The sequence below is a fragment of the Amblyomma mixtum genome, chromosome 3 (genome assembly GCF_055824585.1).
Source record: "Amblyomma mixtum isolate Tamu chromosome 3, ASM5582458v1, whole genome shotgun sequence".
Lineage (NCBI taxonomy): Eukaryota > Metazoa > Arthropoda > Arachnida > Ixodida > Ixodidae > Amblyomma > Amblyomma mixtum.
In genome coordinates, this window is record NC_143014.1 from 267155705 (window position 1) to 267178474 (window position 22770).

At 47.0% G+C, this 22770-nt stretch overlaps 1 protein-coding gene across 2 annotated transcripts in view; it reads left to right on the top strand.

Moving 5' to 3' along the window:
• The window catches only part of LOC149354669 (mechanosensory protein 2-like), a 381157-nt gene that overhangs the window by 276166 nt on the left and 82221 nt on the right, over nt 1–22770 (top strand). For both annotated transcript variants that reach the window (XM_089583450.1, XM_089583451.1), the window contains one exon: nt 9522–9594. In XM_089583450.1, the coding sequence (XP_089439576.1) occupies nt 9522–9594 (73 nt within the window). The remainder of the gene's footprint in view (nt 1–9521; nt 9595–22770) is intronic.

The window sequence follows — 22770 nt, forward strand, 5'->3', positions numbered from 1 at the left end:
ATTGGTGGTATCGTTTTCGAAGACACCTGTGGGGACAAAACTCCTCGCCTCTGCTGGAATGCTGGGCCTGCCAGACACATTGTTTTCAAAGCTGGAATCCTGCTTTTCACTCAGTGGCGCAGCGGCGAACTGCATGCTGATTTGGGGGCCGCGACCACGGTCCGTACGTGCGCAGAAAGATTCCGATATCTATACGAGCACCTGAGCACGTGGAATGCATTCACCTTGAGTAATGCGACATCAAAGCGGTGGGGAAAGTAAAAGGAGGCTGTTTGGTTGGTGGTTTATGGTTTATGGGGTTTAACGTCCCAAAGCGACTAAGGCTATGAGAGACGCCGTAGTGGAGGGCTCCGGAAATTTCGTCCACCTTGGGTTCTTTAACGTGCACTGACATCGCACAGTACACGGGCCTCTAGAATTTCTCCTCCAAAGAAATTCTAGCCGCCGCGGCCGGGATCGAACCCGCGTCTTTCGGGACAGTAGCCGAGCACCATAACAGCTGAGCCACCGCGGCGGCGGAGGCTGTTTGAGTCCAACGCTGTTCTCAGTCGAACGTTGTTGATACGTAAGCTATAGACCAGGTTTTTTTTTACCCTCGCACGCAGGCTGCAGATGCGCTTTTATATTCTCGACACCAGTCGCCATCTGTCGGCGCGCGCGGCCCGGTGGACTGCGGGTAGCGCCGGCGTCGCGTATTGAACACTTGTTTATGTCTCCTTCGCTTCCGTCGTTGACGCGCTGTATCAGCTATCGTACGTGGTTGTGTGCTGAGGATCACTGCTCACATTTTCCTTTTATCAGACCGTTCTACGGTTATCTGACACGCGTTGTTACTCGTTAAGGTGACATCCGAGGGTAGTCGAAGAAGCATGGTGCGGACTGGAAACCAGTACTTGTAAGCAGATTTCTGCGCTGGCGTGTCGTTTGTAGCCGTCTTGTACGGGCGCTACCATCTATGATAATTTTATGCATCAGAACGTAGTTTTACTTATCTGACTAGATGGTGGCCCGCCGTGCACTCTGCTGAACGTAACGCCGATCGGCGCCAGCCGCACGAAGCTCTTGGATGCCGAGATGCATTGCTTTCGCTAAGTTTAAAGCGTTGCGCTGCGGAGCTTCACGATTTTCCAGTTCTTATTTTTTACAGCTGTATAGTTCTATATCGCAACGAAATGGTCCAGCAGTTGATATTAACCTCCTTTATAGGTTTAAAAAGAAAAGTATCGGCAAACTTCGCGTCGCCGACAGCTTCCACTTCCACCATGTTCTTTCTCAAGCCGCTCGCCGGCGTTAGTGGGCTCTTTAAAATAGCTCTATTGCATGTTTATTGTATGCATGAACAGCAGTCATGACGTGATAGAAGTTACCGACTCGCCGGGACTTTCACTTGTCTTAAGCTCTGTCCTCCGAGCGCGCTAGTAAGGGATATACATCGCTTGGAATGACGTAAGCTAAAGCAATCCTGAAATATGCGTCCGCCATGCTTATCAACCACCAGATTCCACAACATCCGTTCAGCGTCATCTCAAAGCGGCTGTGTGAGTGGTACTTGCTCGCTCCAAGCACAGCAACAACCTCAGAAAGAAATTTCTGGCAAACGCAAGCTTCTCCACACGGAAAATCCCAGAGCACCAGTCGGAGAGAACGAAGACGCGCGCTGAAAACAGACCAACGAAACTTGCATGTGACAACTTCGGACGGAATAACAGCATCTGTGGCGGCACTTCGTAACAAGTAAATCTGCAGTTTCGAGAGTCCATGCCGTGATAATGGCGAAAGAAAGTAAGCTTAGCTGTGTAGCCATATTTTCGTTGAAATCGAGACCAGCCAAATACCTCGAGAATATGAAACTCGACTGGGCCCCTTCGCGCCACTTCTCCTTAGGTGCAGCACAAAGCATGTAGATTATGTATACGCCGCCAGTGGGCAGTGAAAAACGGCAGAGCTAAAAGCGGTGAACTGAGTCCCGCGAATAGCATACCGAGGCCGACGCGGCAGAGACAACAATACAGCCGAGCCCCGATCTTCCCTTGCCGCCGCAGCTGACTCCAGGAATGAAAGTTCCTCTAAACTTTATTTTAACAAAAAGCTGAAAAAGCAGGCAACAGTACGGAAGTCTAATTAATTTTAAGTTTCGCAGTTCGGAATCTTCCAAGTCAACTTTCGATTCTCCAGTTTACGGAAGAAGGTGTTTATGATCCGGAAAATTTTGCGTTCTGCGAACTCTTCCAACTCCCTCCTGCTATTCCTAGAAACCTGTGCCATAGTCTCCCACTGCCTGGTTTCCTGTATGCTTCTTGCCTACCTCGGCACTGAAGTCGCCCATCAGTACTGTGTTGCGTTTTTACTTCAATCAGTGGCGATTCCACCTCTTCATAGGACCTTTAGACAATCTCTTCATCATTACTGGATGTATGTACTACGTAGCAGTGTACAACGTTCACACTGTACCTCTCACTAAAATTAGTTACAGTGGCTGCCACCTTCTCTTTAACGCTGTAGAATTCCTCTCTGTTGCAAGCTTTATGCTTACTGTCCAGGAATCCTCCACCTACCTTTCGCCTGTATGATATGCCACGATAGCATAGTAGGTGATTTCCCTTTAGCACTGTGTACTCCTGACCGCTCCCACTAACCTATGTCCTTCCTCGAACAGCACTGCTGTGCTAGCCTCTTGATAAGGCTCTAGCGTTAAACGTCACCCAATTTAGTTTCCTATTGCGGCCTTTTCGGATCAACAGATATTTAGCTCCGTCCGCTGCGTCGCACGTCTAACCGCCGCCTTGGTCAGTTGCTTCACAGCCGCTGGGGACTGGGGCCCGATGGTTAATTAGTGTATTCATATAGGAGGCGGCGTCTAAGTACTACACCGGGGTGGCCAAGTCCTGTGTGCACATCATCATCATCAGCCTTACTACGCGCACTGCAGGGCAAAGGCCCCTCCCATGTCTCTCCAATTAACCCTGTCCTGTGATAGCTGCGGCCACCGTATCCCCGCAGACTTCTTAATCTCATCCCCCCACCTTTCTGCCGCCCCCTGCTGCGCTTTCCTTCTCTTAGAATCCACTCCGTTACCCTTAAGGACCAGCGGTCATCTGTCATTTGCATTACATGCCCTGCGCAAGCCCATTTCTTCCTCTTGACTTCGACTAAGATGTCATTAACCCGCCTTTGTTCCCTCACCCATTCTGCCCGCTTCCGGTCTCTTTACATTACATTTATAATTTTTCTTTCCATACCTCGTTGCGTTGTCTTCAACTTCAGCTGAACCCTTTTCGTTGGCCTCAACATTTCTGCCCCATAGGTGAGTACCGGTAAGATACAGCTGTTGTATACTTTCTTCTTGAGGGATATTGGCACACTGCCATTCATGATCGGAGAGAACCTGCCAGATGCGCTCCGCCGGATTCTTATTCTTCCAGTATTTTCATATCAGACTCTTCTGCACCCTGATTCCGCAGTGCCTGCAGGTCTGCTGAGGTTGCCACTGAGTCCAGTACTTTCTCGTAATCAATTGACGCTATATATAGGGGTTGGTTATGTTTTGCGCATTTCTCTATCGCCTGGACTATAGTGTGAATATTGTCTATTGTCGAGTATCCTTTACGAAAGCCTGCCTGATCATTTGGTTGATTGAAGCCTAAGTTTGTCGTGATTCGATTTGCGATTACCTTAGCAAATACCTTGTAAGAAACGAACAGTAAGCTGATGGGCCTGTAATTTTTCGAGTCCTTCACATCTCGTTTCTTAAGAATTAAGATAATTTTAGCGTTGTTGCAAGCATCTAGTACGCGTGAGGTCATAAGTCATTGCGTATAAGGGTGGCTAGTTTTTGTAGCACAATCTCCCCTATGTCCTTCAAGAGATCTGCCGTTATCTGGTTCTCACCAACTGCTTTCCCCTTTTTCATTTCTCCTAAGCATTTTTTATTTCCTCTTCCGTTACTGGCGGGATGATGCGTTGCTGTGCTCGACTGCCTCTCTCATTAACATTCTGATTATATTGGCCACTGTATAGATTGGTGTAAAACTCTTCGGCTAATTTAACTATCTCATCCATATTGCTAATGAGATATAGCCGTAGAGCCATGCAGAGGTAAAACTGCCAGCTGCGCTGCATCAGGCTACATCGCGCCGCAGAGGGCGGCAACTGCGGTCACAAAGTAAGCGGCCAGGCTAATGCCTTTCAGACGTAAGCTATCTTAAGTGTCTGTGCCAATTTTTTTCCTTTCCTTAGCAGAACTGTGAGGGTGCCAGGATTCGAGCCACCGTCCTTATGCATGCGAGGATGCTCTACCTTTGTGTGATTGTGGGATCCACTGTATCTATGAAGTGTATATTAAATATTCATATCTCTGTTCGTTGTGAGGCGACACAGCTTTAAACAAGAAATTTTAACCTTTTTAAATGTTGCGATTCTTGGCATTCATTTAAGAAACAGACAAAAAACGACCGAGTCGTTACATCACCCAAAGGCTCACTTTTTCTTCTTCGAATACAACATGTTTTGCTTGCGAATAGTGTTGGCCCCGTGAAAGCATTTCTCTATACCTCGTATGGGAGAATAAAAATTAGGTCCTAGATGAAGTTCACTTTCGCGAAATCGAGATTAGCCTCAAAGGCACATAGTGTGGAAGTTCTCTTGCCCAAAGAACCTTCCCTGTCCGCATAGTGCAAATAGGACAAAATAAACAAAAAAACGCCTGGATTAAACCAGCCGTATCGTTTTTGCAGCAAATGTCCCAGTTGGGTTTTAAACTGTAGTGGCCATATTTTTGTTTTCTTTTTTTTATTGAGTTCAATAGCATCCAGCGCCACTAAATGTCGCACTTTCCGTTCTACTAACGTGCCGTTGACTGAAGCATGCACACACACGAGCATGCTGCCATACGTTGAAGCACATACGACGTGAACACAAGTGAACAAGTACGGATGTGCTGACTCCCTCTTTGCTGGGCTCAGCCCCGGAACTAGGGACATAGCATTCTTCAAGAAATGCTTCGGCGCGGCAGACAAGGACAAAACGTAGAAAACACACCGCAGAGCGCCGTTGGCGCTCTGTGGTGTGTTTTCTACGTTTTGTACTTGTCTGCCGTGCCGAAGCATTTCTTGAAGTATGGATCACCAACTGGCCTACAAAACAACCCTTCTAAGGACATAACATCGGCCACTGTACTCGTGCACTGACGCAGTTCATTATGCTGCTGTTCCTTGCTCGAATTCCTTGCGCATAGTTTTGTCGTAGTGGCCGTTACAGCAGAAGATGTGTCCTGTGCCAATGCCATACTGGACGTGTGTACCACTATCTTTTGCCGTATGTTATTCGGGCTCCTATAAAGCAAGAAACGGCACCTTCTTTCTCAGCGACACTGAAAGGTCTTTTCATCGGCTAAGAAGCTGGAGGACGAGAATTCTTTCTTGAAAAGGAAGGGGATCAAAGGGACAAAGTTGTTCTCAACCGGCTAGCTCAAATAAAAAAGAAAAAATTATTTTAGCCCAAGAGAAATAAATAAGGGGACAATATTTTCTTTGCGTGTGCACTTCCAACTTTCAGCTAACCTGGTCTTTTCTTTATCCTGTGCTCTAGCTCAGTCCATTCTAACAACTAAATTATTTCGGCAGTTGAGTGCGTACAAAATTCCCGGCTTGCCTTCTCTTATTCTCTTTTTTTTAGGCAGGAAGTTGTCATTTCGTGAGGAAAGCACGCGTGCAAAAGGCGTCAAAGCCAACGTGGGCAGCGGGGTTCCTGACGCCTTTGTGCGCGGCAGCCCTTGTTCTTTGGCTTTGAAATCTTTCCACGTCTGTTTAAAGTGCGCTTGCCGATAAATATAGATCACAGCATTGTGTCGCCCTGTGGCATTTGCGCTGCTCTGTTTTATTGCTCTTATTTTTGCTCCCGTTCCATGCAACTATATTTGAAGACAGCATTCTCCAACATCATTCTGCCTCAACATAACCCCTGTGTCCGCCTCACAGTTTTCCATCAACTCGTGTATGCGTCTAATTATACTTGTTATTCTCTGTAGCTGCAGATCTCTGCCACGTAGAAACCTAGAAAAGAGGGAAGCTTGATTATAACTGATAAAACATCGAAAACTCGTGTATGCTAATATTCAGGCGAGTCTTACGTTCGAACTACGGAACGTTTTTGAACTCTACAAGTCACTACGCTTTACTCGCTGGCTTTTTATTAACCCGAATTTATCGTGTATGTGCAAAAACTGCGAGAAGCAATGTGTAGAGCCCCATTGCATTGCAATTGCATCTTTATTTGCCTACCAAAACGCAAAAAGTACGGTCCTGTTAAAAAATTATCGCACCATTGGAGTCTTTGCCTAGCCCCGCTGTGCTGGATGCTGGTATAGGATTCCCAGCGCCGAGCTTAAAAATTCTGGGGTCCTCTTGATAGTCTCCGAAACAGCCCAGGAGCAGGCCTGGCGGGCTGATATTGTCCGAGTCTATAGCACATTGTCTCCATGCGGGTGCTAGAAACCACTGCCAACCATCTCCTGCAGGGGGGTAGGCGTGTGCTATACTTCTGGGCTTCACCAATAAACTTCGGGATGCAAAGACGCCCACCATGCCTTGAAGTTGATGCACTGGTCTTGTTTTCTTTTTTTTTTTGTATAGCCGGCCTTTTGCGATCGAAGTGCTGTCGGAAGCAAGCGTTTACGGGGTGCGATGTTCCAGAAAAAAAGGGAATTATTTCGGTGCAGTCAAACCATCCTACCCACTTAAATTTATACTGGGTATGAAGGGAAAGGCGGGCTCCATCCGCTGTTTGGCGACTGGGTCGCGTCGCAAAGCTATTCAATAATTTTTCTCGTCAACACGTAGCCCGTACACTTTTCCTGCCCATAGGAAATTGTGCGCTTAAAAAAGAATATATACAAACGCTTCTCGGCGCATGCCGTGTTCAAACGCGAATGTAGAATAGCCATTTCGAACAGCTTATATGATGTGGCGTTGTTGATGCAAAATCGTCACAGTAAGAGCAACTTCAAGGTGATTGCTACGCTGCTGGAAGCGGACTTTACAGAAGCATGCATTCTTCAAAACGTCTTTCAACATTGAGTACAACAAAAAACAAATTTAGAAGGCTTGCACTCCGACATGGCGCACAGTGAAATTTTAACTTCGTTCTACATCTGACACGAATACCGACACAGATATAAAACTGACGACCTTCGTATTCCTACGACATGTTAGTCTAAAGGAATTGACTTTTGGTGCGAAAGAACTCATACGCTTACCAACACCGACCATGAATCTTGTTTCGCTGTGTCTTGTACCGTAGCTGAGCAACAGCAACGTTATGTTAAGTTAAAAAGCAATCAAATAAATATCCGTGACTTGGAGTCGAACCCCTGGCGGCGTGAACAGATCAGCTTCGCAGGACGCGGCGCGAGAGCACTAGGCTATCGCATGGAAGTGCGCCCACCCTGACAGGCTTCAGGGCCGACTTAACCTGGTCGCATCCTGCAACCCGGCATACACAGTCACACCACCATCCTGCTCGCACTTTTCCCGCGCATCAGTATTCCGGGAGACACACGCATGCATCAAATAAATGCAGCCAGGCAGGAGGTCGATCCTGTACAGCATTTACCCCTCGCACATTAGAACAGTGCTCTCTGAACAGAGACTTCGATGAACGTGACGGGTCTTCGTGGCGATCTCTCAGGCGGCTCTTCCACAGGCCAAACAGTGCAATGGACACTAGAAGATCACATGGAGCCATAGAACCTTCCATTGTAGCCAAAAATCTTATAACATACGGCGTCATCTCAACGTCCTTTTTGTCAGTCCGTCGAAGAATGCCCCCAAATAACACGGCATCACGACAAAACACAAAGCAACGATCAACACTTTCTGGCTGCTGGCACAAGCTACAGCTCACAAAACGTGGCACAAAAGTCCCTTTTTCACGAAGCCGCGTTTTGATAGGTAAGTTTGACGTCTGAATAAGAGTATTTGCGGCCGATTGAACACATATCCGTTGCACCTGCTTTAATACACTGTTGTCTAGAATGGATAGTTAAGGCTGCTAATACATCGGTACAGGAAACAACGCCTCAATCAGAACTTTTTTCATCTGTCTTCTAGATAGACTCATAGGAAATAATACAAGCAAAACCGTGGGTTGAGAAAATAGAACGTCTCGGCGGCTTCTTTAAGAAACCCCTAACAAAGTCCCTCACTCCTATCAACAGTGAGTGCAAACAGAATAGCAAACAAGCACTTAATCATCAGTTAAGTACAGCTAGGAGGAAGGGATGGTTTGCTGTTTTAAAAAGGAAAAACCCTGAAGCAATCTTATGAACAAACAACTGCTGAACACCAGTCCCACCAGCCTCCAGAGGGAGAAACAAATTGGCTCCCACTGAGAGCGCCACACAGCGGTCGCAAAAATTCTATGCCTTGACTACAGTAGCCTTGACGGTACTTTTTGGTTGGTTGGTTGGTTGGCCTCAAGTAGAATGGCACATACCCACTACGGGGGAGTGGCCAAGACACAGGCGATGAACTGTTTGAATGATCAAGAGTTTTAGAGGTAAAGGAGTATTAATAGGGTATAGGCTGACAGATTGGACGACGCAACGAAAGGGGACCTGTTAGCAGGGAGATCGAAGATGGGAGGACGGCATTATGTGCAAATTTGAATGCAACATATGGAATGGTTCAATTTTCTTTGCACTGCACATCGTCGTCTTCATCAACTTCCATCTGCGGCGCGAACAGATCAGATCAGCTGAACCTCGATCAGAGCTTAATCTGAGTCTAATGTCGTCGCCAGATTTCCCGACGACCCATCAAATCAAAATCATGAACAATTAAGCTAAACACATGCTTCCGCAAGAAGATATTGCAAACTTGTGCTCGTGCAAATAGAGAGTTCCTTACCATCCAAGCTTTGGTTTGTCGCCTAACTAGCGAGATCTGAGAATCCCGGTGAGGCCCACTATTACGATATTTATACAAGAGAACTCCCATATACTGTAAGTCTTCGAATTTCCACCTGGTTCCGCAAAAAAAAAAAAAACTTGGTTTTATACCCCAGTGACCTTGTCAGGGCCGCTTTGATTTATTAAGGCCGAACACGCCTCGTGTGGTTGGTTCGCCTTAAATAAAGATGGCACATACACACTTCGTGGGAGTGGCCAAGACACAGGCTGGGCGTTTCTAAACTGCAACACTCTCTCGCGCTTTGCATTGCGCGTCGTCGTCTTCATCAACTCCCATCTGCGGCGCGAACAGATCGGATCAGCTTAACCTCGATCAGAGCTTAATCTGAGTCTAATGTCGTCTCCAGACGTGCCGACGACCCATCAAAGCAAAATCATGAACCAATCAAGCTAAACACATGCTTCCGCACGTCTACTCGGTTTAACTACGATTAAACCGTACCAAATTTTTATTCATTGCTCTTTTTTAATGATTCATTGCCGTCGACTACTATAGCCCTGGTTTGCATCGTCTAGTCGTGCATTTTAATCGTCTTCGTTTTGTGTTTTCTTGCAGATTGTGCAGGAGTACGAGAGGGCGGTCATCTTCAGATTAGGTCGCCTCGTTCAAGGCGGCGCCAAAGGTCCTGGTAAGTACGTCCAGTTGCTAATATTCAGCGCTGTCCTGCTCGCGTTCCACATTGTCTGCCTGTATGTTCATAACATTTTGAAACAGAAGCTACGTCCGGGACCTCGAATCTGTAACTACTCATCACCTCCTGCCTGGGGGCATATTTTAATACGACGGCGAATTCATCGTACGAGGGCTACTAGCGCGCACTCTCCGGGCATTTTAATGAGCCTGGTTGTGAACACTTTACTTTAAAGAGAGTTATGCGTGTAAGTAGAAATAATTGAGGCGCATCTGTAATTCTCGTCATGTGTCTCTCTCTCTCTTTTTAATTGGTTCGGCTACGACTTCTAGGCCTGTATGTTGCCTACTGTCCGCTTTCCGTTTTTCCCGTACCGAAGAGGCCTGTACTACACTGCCAGGAGCAAAAGTGGCGTATACCAGTCCAGTCTTGACTAAACTGCACGCAGACCCTCGTAACTGACGCGCCTGGTGTCGGGACGGTCGAAGTGGGGAGCCTTTTTATCTTCCTCATTTCGGTCCGTCGAGCTTTTGCTTATCTAAAACGGCGTCGACCAAGCGCTGCAATGTAGCTTATTCGAAGCACGCTCGAATTACACGCCTTTTGCTCCCGACAGAACACTCCTGCTAGAAGTTTCAACGTGCCTGCGGTTAAGTAACAGTTTAAATTCGCAGCAAGCTCATTAGCTGCATCACTTTGGGTAAGAAGGTGCGCCAAAGCTGCTCGTGCATGAACTGCGAGTATGCCGAAATTCTCTAAAAGAGGATTATGCGCGTCCAGGGGCTGTATTTCGGGGCGGTTCTTCTCCCCATTCTTTCTTTTCCTTTCGTACGATTGTTGAGCCCCGCCTTCGATACCTGAGCGGGCAAATGGCGTTGCTTGTTTGCTTTTCATTCATGACGTCACAGATCGCAGCTGCGAATTGGAAGGAGCCCGACAGAATGAAACGGTAAAAAGGGCAACAGAATGAAACGGGAAAATAATTCGCCATGAAAAACGCGTCCAGGAGACGGTGCCCTGAAGCTGCACACCCAAAGCTCCACTCCGTCCCGTAACTGAGTGCCTGTTTGACGCATTGTCGCACCAGCGCGAAAAAGGTAAATCTAGCGAAAAAAAAAAAAATTCGAGACTCTGGACGAGCCATATATAACTTCTTGCTTGGCGCTGTGGTCCAGCTGAAAAACATTAGTTTCGGTCAGCTGAACGAACGCCTTCCGCTGCTTGCTTTCCTCGTGAAGTGCGAAAAAGGCTTCTCAAGCAAAATAAAAAAAAAAGCTCAAGCGCAAAGACAGGGAAAGCATGCCAGCGTAAATTTTGCTTTGCAGCAGCGCGAAAGGCAGCAGATTCCTTTCTCCCCGGAAGGTGTAGGCGGGCATGGTTTTCGCATTTTACGCTATCTCAGCGCGAGAACGGCGCAAAAGAATTCCTGAATATTATCTGCCACCGACGAGTAAAATATAGGCGCACTTCCGAATTTCTCGATTTCGCCAAATCAGCACTCCCCCCCCCCCCCCCCCCCCCCTGCCCCTGGATCTTTTGTTTGCGCATTTAACGAGAGAGGGAAAAGCAAACACGGCGGAAAGCTAGCACGCGCGCAGGAGCAGTGAGCGCGGCTCGGAACTGCAAAAACAAATGAGGCGTACTTCGCGTTTGGAAACGACGGGCGACTCGGGGACGGGAATGAAAAATGACCCCATGGGAGAAAAGGTATTCGACTCTCGAATCGTGAAATGGCTGCCGTCGAAAAGGAATGTGCGGCGTTTTGCAGAGGCAACAACGTGCCGGTGGGAAGCCGTACACCAAGCCACCCCCCCCTCTTCCCCCCCCCCCCCCCCCAACCTTGTTTAATATTTACCAAGACGTTGTTGCCAGGGGCTGGGCCGTTTTCGCTATGACCTTTCTTCGTTTATTTGTATAACTGTAACTGTTTGGTTCTGTTCTGAAGTTGCGTTTTCCTCTGTTTTACCTCCCGAACCCCCTTCTGAATAGCAGAAGAAACATTGAAAACAATCACCGACGACTCTTCCCTCGTTTCCTTTCTCTGTTGTTTCTTTCTCTGCTCTGGTTGTGCTACCCGGCATGCTTCACTTCAACGTGCACGTTACCAAGCGACCAGCAGTGAAAAGTGGCGATGGCGAAAGGGTGGGATGTCGGAGGGGGTGGGGAGGAGTAGGTGGGGGGGGGGGGGGGGTCATGTTTTTTTTTTGTTCTTATTGCGCAGTAACTGCTGTGAGATGTGAGAGGAAATAAAAAAAATTACGAGGAACTTTAGCGGCTGAAGTGGTGAAAGGCGAAAGCCTGAGTGCTCCATTCTGCTACGCGATTGTTCACTGCACATTTTGTTGGTACATTAATTAACTGCCAATTAATGACGCTTAAGCTTCGCCTTTAGGAGTGGAACGCGACAGCGTGTTGTAGCGCTGCCACGGAGTCCAAAGAACGCCACCACCTGTTCGGCGCGCTGCGTTGCCCTTCGAACGCAACGCTTTTTGAGGAAAGGAAATGGTCTGTAATTCTCTGTCATCTCGGTGGACACCTGAGCCGCACCGTACAGGAAGGGAGGAAGTGTGAGTGAAAGAAGAAAGAGGGGCCGTAATGAACAAAATGAAAATTGTATTTGAGGAAAGGAAATTACTCATTAACTGTCTCACATATCTCAGTAGACACTAGTCGAAAATTGTATTTGAGGAAGGGAAGTTGCGCAGTAACTGTCTCACATATTTCGGTGGACACCCGTCAAATTTCGCGCGCGGTGACGTCACGACAACTTGGGTCAATCTGAAACGCGGACAAATACGCCTTGCTCGTCGGTGAATTGGTTTTTGAGGAAAGGAAATGTATCTGTCTCTCATATCTCGGTGGACACCTAAACCTCGCCGTAACGGGGAGGGAGGAAGATGGGAGTGAACGGGAGAATACGGTGAAGACACCGTATTCACTAGACGCACCTTTGTTCATTCCAAACCATCGAGCTGGCATGGCGGAGTGGTAGCGTGCTCGACTCGCACTCCGGAGACCGGGGTTCGATTCGCAAGGTCGGCAAATTTCTTACTGGGTTTTATTTATTTATCTGGTCTGACTAGAAAGGTTCGACTAATTGGTTAAGTAGGGAATTAATTAAACTCAGTCAAACTTACTTGGAGCAACACTGAACGATCCCTATAATTGGTTGCATGGTTAGTATTGATTGTAAAACATTATATTCGCCGGGAAGAGCTTGGCAAGAGGTCGCGTTAAGTGGTCGAGAGTACATAGCCCTCGACGACTTTGTCAGCCCACTCCACCGCCAAAACTTGCGTTCTGGGGTCAGAGCTAGCCAGCACGGTCTCCCACCGCTAAACGGTCTAAACGGTCGTGACGTCACAGTGCGCGAATTTCAAACGGGGCCAATTGTACTTTGCCTACTAACCATGCACGAAATGAGTGGATGAGCCTGAATTTCGTGCATGGTTAGTAGGCAAAGTACAATTGGCCCCGTTTGAAATTCGCGCACTGTGACGTCACGACCGTTTAGACCAATTAAAAAGCGTGACATTTATGTCGACAGCTCCTGCTTACAACGATGAGGCATTAAAGGCTTCCGCCTTAAAAGCGCGCTTCGATCGCGGAGGCCACGCCGTTGTGGCACCGCCGCGGCTTGCGACGGCGCGAGTCGTTCGCCCTTCTCTTCGGCGTGACTTCACAAACCACCTGTTGCGCTCCGAGCGGAGAGCGCAGGCGTTAGGCGCCGGTGGTGGTGGCACCGCCGCGCCACGCCAAAGGCTGAAAGTGCAAGTAGTAAAGCTTTCGCTTTAAAAATTGAACGCGCTTTTACGGAGCACAGTGCGTTGAAACTAAGCTATCTCATGACACAAAATATGCTGAACTAACTCTGCGTTGATTTGCTTCTTTTCATCCGTAGGTACTCACTATCGCGTCCTCGTGTACTTTGCGCGCATAGTATGGGAACCGACGTAAGTGCGTGTCGCATCGCTCTGCGTCCTACATAGAGACGGTGGCCTTTTCTTTCGTTTTGTTTCAGCGCTTCGTTGAAATACGCGCCGGCTTCTTCTTTTTTTCCCTGCCTCATAAAACCGACGCACAGGATTGCAGTCAAAGGGCGTGTTCTTTTCGTTCTTCGAAGGACAAAAAGATGCAGTGAGGTCACACGTTTTGGTGCGCAGTTATAACGCCTTATTATTAAGCGCTGATGGTACGTGACGAGCCTGTCGGGTTTGCGACCTGGGCTGCAGTGCTCGAGCTGTAAATGACTACGCAATACGAGAGATAAAAAAAAGCTAACGAAAACATTTGTATCTTTTTTGCGTCATACGCGACCGTTAATGGAGCAGCCTGCATGCAACGCCGCCATAAGATTCAGTGTCGATCGTTTGATGCAGAAAACTGTAAGGCTAAACTGATTTTTTGCGTGTGTGTGCGTGCGATTCTGCTACGAGGCGTAGCTTTACTCCTGATCGCCTTTCATTAGAACCGAATTTCACCATGGTGACGATCACCGGATGCACTCTCCTCTTTTTCGACTGGGACGCAAGTGTAACGTGAGTGTATCACAAGCGAACGTTTTTTGAGGCCCTTTCATAATTGAAGGGCTTTTTGTTTCTCGAAATGAGTCAAATCAAGAAACCTAAACTAAGTCAAATTAATTGCAATTTCAAGCACATCTAGTAAACTTTATTCTGAAAAACCGATCACGCAAGAATGGGCCCAATAACGCCGCGAAACCTTGCGCGCAAATGTCATTTCAAATCGAAAATGAGCCAGATCCTCCTGCTGTGTGGGTCCCAATGAGCCAAATACAGTCAGCCAATAGGTCAGGACTTCAGACACCATGTGATTAAGCCAACATCGTAGCCTCCTTGATAGTTGTCGCCTGATAGCTCGGTCTGTTACGCATGTTTCGTCAACGTTTTTCGTTTTACCGGAACTAGGCCCATGTATTCCGACGGATATAAGGAGATCTGTAAAAGATCACTTCTCAGGCGATGACCAACTAAACCAGGACCCCGAAAAATTAAGAATAGGCCGCTTGCGAAAATGTAAACACACAAAAAAGGCTCTCTCGAACTGGCCTTTCAAGACTGTCGAAACAAAGGTTTTTTTACATAAAAAAAAAACTGGAAGGGGCTTTCAAATTCAATTTCAAATTCAATTTCAAATTCAATTTCAAATGAACTCAACCCCACTGTGAGGTTTCTGTGTCAAATTTCGCATCTGTCCCAAAGAGGGGAAATAGGCTTGCGCAAGCACCGCAGCAGTTCGAGGTGTGTACGCACACTGCCTTAACGAACTCAAGGTGAGAGACGTAAGCAGCCTTGTTGTGAAGCACTTTTGCAGGTCATGGCAAGGTAATGAAGGACTTGCCTATTTCGTTACTCCTTTCAGTCGTACTCATGAAAAAGAGCGTTTGGAATTTTGCGAAGAAGTCTGCTTATTTAGCCGGGAGAAAAAACCTGCTCTCCATTAATAATCAGTAGAGCAGGTGAAGCATGGCAGTGCGCCTATTAGCGAGTGTTGTAATGCTTTTGGTGACGAAATCAGATCGCGACCCTTTCTGTACGTTATTTGTAATTATAAGCTAGCATGTACTATCGAGCTCAATATGAGTTGCAACGCGCGGTCATCGACCGGGGCTCGTTCCGTGGTGTGCCTCCTCCAAACAGTCGCTCGGAATTCTGGGAGAAACTTTTTCCTGAGCGGGGCTGCTATTGTTTCCTGGAACAGCAGTTTCTCCCAGAATTCCGAGCGGCTGTTTGGAGGAGGCACACCACGGAACGAGCCCCGGTCGATGACCGCGCGTTGCAACTCATATTGAGCGCGATAGTACTTCTGTAGAAATAAGGTGCACGGAACAAAATTGAACCGACTCCAGTGCTTCATATCAAATTAGTCAGATCCCATAATTACATCCAAGTATCGCCTAGACTATGAACACAATTTTTCGTTAATTGTGGATCTGAGGCTCTTGCCGCAACGTAAAAAAATATCATGTAATCTTTTGGGCAGCGTTACAATGCCTAAGGGTAACAAATTTTCGCGTTTTTCTCAGTTCCTGCTTTGGTTGATTAGGCTCATTCCAAGAAAAAACAGATACTTTATGTTTCTCAGAGAACAAGAACACGAAATAACCGCTGTCATTTTGGAATAGAGGCCGGACAGTTTTTTGGTTTATTAGGGTTTAACGTTCCGAAGCAACTTAGGCTACGAGGGACGCCGACAGTTTTTTAATCGAGAAATGAAAAAAAAATTATGCGGGAAACAATTTCACACGTCGCAATGGCATATGCACAGCGCCCATGTCGGTTTCGAATGTTATTGATAGAGGCTGAGGTATTTGCAGCGCAGCAAAAAGAAAATTGTCATACAATCATGGTATTGAGTCCGCGGACCCAATTTTGTAGGCAAGACAGGAAAAGAAGTATTTTACGGCATTAAAAAAACAAATTGGCACTTCCGAAATACAAAAAAAAAACGAAGTGTATATTGTGGCACCTCTTCGAATTAGTGTGTTTTCCTGATCTCGAAGGAGATATGTGTAATACGGGCTGCTTTTGAGGCACGTTGTTCGAGATTCAAATTTGAAGAGTCACAGCTTGTTGAACATTCGGAAGAGTAGGGTGAAAAAAAAAGAAACTTCAAGAGGCAGAAAATTGCGTAGGCACTATAGTAGTGCCCTGCTTTTCCCTGCCTATCGGTGTTTTCTGGGCTGTTTTCACCAGGGTGTTTCGAAGTTGATGTGCTGTTATATCGGATACACCATATACAACCCTCTTTTAGTCTGAACATACACTCTGCGCTTTTCTCGACTACGTTGTCCTCTGCAACCCGAATGCTTTCGTGTACCCAACGCTTGTGCGAACTTGTGCACTCGTTTGAAAGAAGCGAAACGTCATTAATTTGGTAATTTTAACTTATTCCTAATAAAGTAGCCAATTGATCTTTGGTGTAATCATTTGCTAAGAAATATTTACGAACGTTTTTATAAAAAAAATTTGCTGTTTATTGTAGCTTTAATGAAAATTTTTAATGGAAATAATACTTATTTTTCATATATTTTGCCTTCACCCTACGTTCCACTGGAGCGTGATATTTACAGAGCCTAGAACCGCACAAACCTCAGTTCAGTCTTCTCTGCTTAAACTTAATTAGCTGGCGTAAGCTATCGCAGCGTCAAGTTCTTTATGCATCGCGTGGAAGGGAAGCGCAGCCATCAATTTCCCCAAATGGAGAAGCTGGATGCATTGCTTTTCCGGTTAATTTAGCATACAAGATTGAAGATTAACCAAAAAAAAATGAGAAGAAAACCCCGTTCTGGTGACGCGACGCCATTAGCGCCACGAGTTAGAAAGTCAAAAAAGAAAAGCTGGTGTGATTAACTTTTCTAAACTCTCTCTTCCCCTTTTCCGCAATTTTTGGTCAGTGTGAAGCCAGAAGGCGTCCATAATTTGTTTTCTGTACTTCTTGATGCGATTAAATGACGCGTTGATTTAGTTTTTTTTTTGACGCTCGCCGCACTTTTTAGTCCTGTTGAGCTTTCTTTCTCTTGATACTACTTTATTTGCAGTCTGGTTTCGTTCCTAATGTGGCATGAAGCCTCTTTTCCAAACTTTTCGCTAACACATGTTCTTCCATTAGCGCCATTGTGTATGTTATGTGGTCGTCCATCCTCTGTAGATATTTAGTCTCTATTAAGCGAAATTTCTCATAGAAGGAAGAGCAAATCGAATCCATCCCATTGTTCTGGACAGCTATTTGCGACGACTGTAAACGTGTAAAACGAGATATCAGTTAGACAAGGAAAGGCACGAGGCGCGGGAGGCTGACGTAATCCGTAAACGCTCAGAAAGTGAACAACAGCTGTGGCACCAAACGTAACAGGCTAGAACTGCCCATAATAAATGAGTGAAAGAAGAAATCGACAATTTAATGTTCGTAAAACATGGCCCTAGGTGTAGGCGGAGCAGGCCAAAATTTGTTAATTTTAGATCGCAGCTGTTTGGCGCCCGTTCGTGGATTCCATGTCGTAGCCGTCGTTGTCGGCGTAGTCGGCGTATAACATGTCGCCTGACAACCTTGGCAGGTAGTAGCAGAGCGAAACGCCTCCAGCCTACCGCGGTGGCTCAGTGGTTATGGTGCTCGGCTGCTGACCCGAAAGACGCGGGTTCGATCCCGGCCGCGGTGGTTGAATTTCGATGGAGGAGAAATTCTAGAGGCCCGTGTACTGTGCGATGTCAGTGCACGTTAAAGAACCCCAGGTGGTCGAAATTTCCGGAGCCCTCCACCACGGCGTCTCTCATAGCCTGAGTCGCTTTGGGACGTTAAACACCATAAACCAAACCAAACCGAAACGCCTCCTGCCACGGCGAGAGCGGAGGAGTGGACAACCGGATGGTGGCTGCCACGGGAAGATCCCGGAGGATGGCTAGCAGTGTAACACGCCACCCGCCAGCGGTAGCAGGTGGCATGTGAAGAGCTGCGCTCAAATTTCACATTGCGGTCTGCTGTAATCGTCTGTCAATTTTTTTAATGTTTCATTTTCGGACGGGAGCGTGATTTTGCCTTTTCGTGGGGTGAACATGTTCCGATGACACCGAACGTCTAATGCGTCTCGGCATTTGAAGCGTATTCTGGAACCATCACTGTAACGCGTTAAGAGCTGACGTATCAAAAGGTTCGCCAGCGGCAGTTGTTTGGTAAGCGACCGCCGATTTCGCTTGCCAACACCTACGCCGGCGGAATTCTTCTTTTCATCTGCAGACAGTAGTTCACCAGTGAACAGCCTGCATTAATGTTGTACACGGCCTGTATCCTGTGGTAGCTACATGTCACCGAAATAACACCGCCAGTACCTTCAGCGCAACGAAAGCGCATCGGAGCCTTTGAAGCAGTTTGCGACTGGCCTTCTTTCTTGCCCAGCCGTCCGTCCCCCTCTTTCCCAGTTTTTTTCCCTCCTGTGCCCGTTAATTTTCTTCAAACAGAAGCTTCGACCTCGCCTTTAAGTTTTTGTTTTGTTTTGTTTTTTTTTTGTTCCGGAACAGCTAGTTTCCTTTCCCACCTCCACCACTTAGCCGCGGGGGGGAATGTAAAAGCGTCCACTCGGTGCGCTTTAATTCGGAGCGGTTACTTTGACTAATCGAGTCCTTCGTTAGATGAATCTGGATTAAATGGCTGTGTCTACAGAAGGCGCAACGCGACATGCTTTTGCCGTTTCTGCTGGGAGGAAAAACCGCGTCTGGCGGAGAGAAAAAGGGGTGTATCGAAACCAGCGCGTGGGATATCGAAGCCGCACGAGGCGAGCTCGTAGGCGGAAAGTTCAAGGCAGCCACATTCGCCTCAGGCACGCATGTGTTTATGCATGCCCTTAGGTGAAAGCGAAGGCGTGCCTCCCAACTTGTCTTTGCTGCCGCGATTGCTGGGTCGATCGGGAAAGTTAATGACGTCACCGTTTCTATCTTGCCCTTTCGCGTCTGAGCTGGGCAAATTCGAGGATTTCGTAGGCGCGGACTCGTGGGAGCACGGTTGTTTTTTTTCAGCCGCTACCCACTAAGTCGTTTTAATTTGAGTAAAAGCAAAGAAAACCTATGACAGCCTGCCTGGCCTGCTTCTTTAAAGTGGTACAAGCACGCAAGGTTAGACTGCTGTATACGCTATGATTTTCCTAAGCGTATAAGGATACCGTTCAGTACTTTTCAGTCTCTTGAATTGAGTTGGACGTTATTAATTATCCCTGTCAACGTTGGCCGACAAACAAACTCGACATTTCCATTCCCACGAAAATTAACCTGGAGTGACGTGTCGTACGAGGAGAACAAAAATCCTACCGCCTCTTTGTCGGTCTCGAATACTTGCGTTACGTTAGTAGTACGTTAGTATTGGTGGTGGTGGTGGTGTGTGTGTGTGGGGGGGGGGGGGGGGGGAGTGCCCTCTTTCTTTAGCCTCCTCCTACAACCTGCCCATCTGGAACAATTTCAATATCCTATGCTTTCCTCGATCCGTACCTAATTACTGTAACCCACTCCAAGCGTCCCAGTTCCCTTTCCATATGACTTAGCCCCCCCTGCTACGTCTCAGGGGAGATAAGGGGAGTTTGCCCGGGTCCGCTCCCGCGGCTGTAGTAACTATAAGTAGTCTCTTCCCTATTCATCCCATTTTCTACCTTCGGATGGCCCAAAAATTATTTGTCCCCTCTAGGATATATTCATTTCTTACTACGAGCGGCTCGAAGCCTATTTTGGTTGTTTATTTTACAACTCCTCACTATAAAGTCTGTGCCAACAAGCATCTAGAGGGGTTGGTTGTTGGCACGAGCTGGAAACACGAGACGACAAACTTCTGCTCATATCAGAGGTTTGCGAGCCCTCGCGACCACATACGCTGCTGCACTTGGTTGGTTGTGGCGTCACAGTGAAGACGTGGGCTGGCGCCGACGGTAATGGAAACTACAATGTAAACGACTTAGAAATAATTAGTCACGCTGCGCTTCGGCTTTCTGATTCAGGAATTTTGTTACTAGACCCGCAGGAGCATTTTAAGGAAAAAATATACATGCATGCAAAACCTTGCATCTATACCAGTTTAAAGGCGATACATGCATTTCAGTGCTCATTCAAGGCAGCTCCACGCTCGGCGTGTGCACCACAGTGCTTTGTCCCGTTGAGTGAAAGGTATTTTTGCGTTCTGAGGAAAACCACTTTTGAAAAGCAGTGAACGTTGCCTGCGTCAAATGCGTTTTGCGTTCTGAGGAAAACCACTCTTGAAAAGCAATGAACGTTGCCTGCGTCAAATGCGTTTTGCGTTCTGAGGAAAACCACTCTTGAAAAGCAATGAACGTTACCTGCGTCAAATGCGTTTTGCGTTCTGAGGAAAACCACTTTTGAAAAGCAATGAACGTTGCCTGCGTCAAATGCGTTTTGCGTTCTGAGGAAAACCACTTTTGAAAAGCAATGAACGTTGCCTGCGTCAAATGCGTTTTGCGTTCTGAGGAAAACCACTTTTGAAAAGCAATGAACGTTGCCTGCGTCAAATGCGTTTTGCGTTCTGAGGAAAACCACTCTTGAAAAGCAATGAACGTTGCCTGCGTCAAATGCGTTTTGCGTTCTGAGGAAAACCACTTTTGAAAAGCAATGAACGTTGCCTGCGTCAAATGCGTTTTGCGTTCTGAGGAAAACCACTTTTGAAAAGCAATGAACGTTGCCTGCGTCAAATGCGTTTTGCGTTCTGAGGAAAACCACTCTTGAAAAGCAATGAACGTTACCTGCACCAAATGCGTTATGGTGGCGAGTAGCAGGATTATTATGGGAAAGAAAGGCACCATAAGCTGGACGGCGGGCTTTTTTCGCTAAATTTCGTGTTGGTGCACTACACCTGTGTATTTGATTTTTCGTTAACTGCTGCACTCGTTAGCTGGTGCCATTGCGTTTTACTGAATGCTGTGTATGTGCACATAGCCAAACTTAAGAACACTACGCATCATGTAGTGCTGTCATAATTCTAAGTAATGCTCCCAGCAGCTGACACGCACACACGAGCGCACATACACGAGTGCTTTGACAGCATTGGACGTTTCGGCGTCTATCTTTTTTTCCAACACTGCTTCAGTTACGCTATTGCCAACGCACCCATGTCTGAACGTGGTTACGTCTTTGATCGTGAAAGCCTACCGGCCTAGCTAGAGGCCATCGTTCTGGCGTTTCAGTGCGCATTTGTACAGGGCCTCTTCGCATATAACAGCGGGCCTTATCTTCTCTTTCCGGCAGCTTGGATATAAAGCAAAACGATTACCGCTGTTGTTGCAATGTCTTATACATCTGGGCTTTCCCAGTTTGAGGTCTTAGATGGTTCCACGACGTAGAATAATTTAGAGGAAATAGTATAAAAATTGCTCAAGATGCTAACCGCGGTCTTGCGGTCTTTGTGGTAATCAGGTCCTGTCTCCATAAATACTGGGCAATCGCGGTGACCATCATCGCATCCTCAAATAAGTGGCCAAGTAGTACTCACATCTTCCACGCAGAATTCCTTGAGATATGGCAAAATCTCTAACCGGCTGTTTCCTCCACTGCCGCAACTAAAGCGCCATACCCTTTTCTGAATTGCTGACTTGTGAAAATTGACATTTTCCGCTAAGGGTCGATCTGATGTCAACGCCACAATAACTATGCGACGCGTGGGCGACGTCCTGGATTTCTGTCTTTCTCCTGTAATCTGACTCGCACCGGTTTTTCTTCGACTCACGGGACTAGAGCGCATTTTCAATACTTCGTGGGCTCCAGTATACGCGATAAATGCCCCGACATCCATAGTTCATTTTTTACTTTTGATCGAGGTACGCCGCATGTCGCGGCATGGTCTCAAGTGGGTATAACTTAAAATCCTGAGCATTTCGTTTCATTAGAGTAGAATATCTGAGCCGCTGCAAATGAATATCGTTGCAACTATTTCCCTTGTTTTCCGACGCTAAGTTTTTTTAATCTTAGAAAATGGCAACTTCATGCAAAAATTCGTATATGACTCCACTGAATTTCGTGGCGGCAAGCGTGACGTCACAAGTCGCACTACATGATTCGGTATGCTTATATTGTATACGGCACGGTACAAGGGGTTTGACGTCCAAGAGCGACTGAGACTATCAGGGACGTCGTAGTGGAGGGCTCCGGATAACTTCGACCACATAGGGTTCTTTAACGTGGTGTGACCCCGCACAGTACACGGGCGACTTGCTTTTCGCCTCCATCGAAACGCCGCAGCCACAGCTGGGATCGAACCCGCATCCTCAAGGGCTCCGCAGCCGAAGACGCTAACCGTTTAGCCACCGCGGTGGGGCCAATCAATACGCTTCGTGCAGCATCACTATTTCGGTTTGTTTTCCATTGCTTCTAGACACGTTCTGCGCTTTGCGTTTAAGTACTCATGTATCACTCGGTAATAATCGCTGCAAGTCATAAGGAGCATCCGGTTGCAGCTTTCTCTGAGTGTAGCTTTCTTCTACAAACCATTAAAGTCACCAACTTTCTTGTCCCATCCTCGGCTTCAACCGGGCGTACAAGTGTGCGCAGAATAGCAGCGGGAACATCTCGCTCTCTCGCTCAGCAAGGTTCCCTTTTTCCTGAAACGGGTGCGTATGTTATTTTCAAAGGGTAATCTCTCCATGAAATACTCGTTCTGTATGAGATTTGT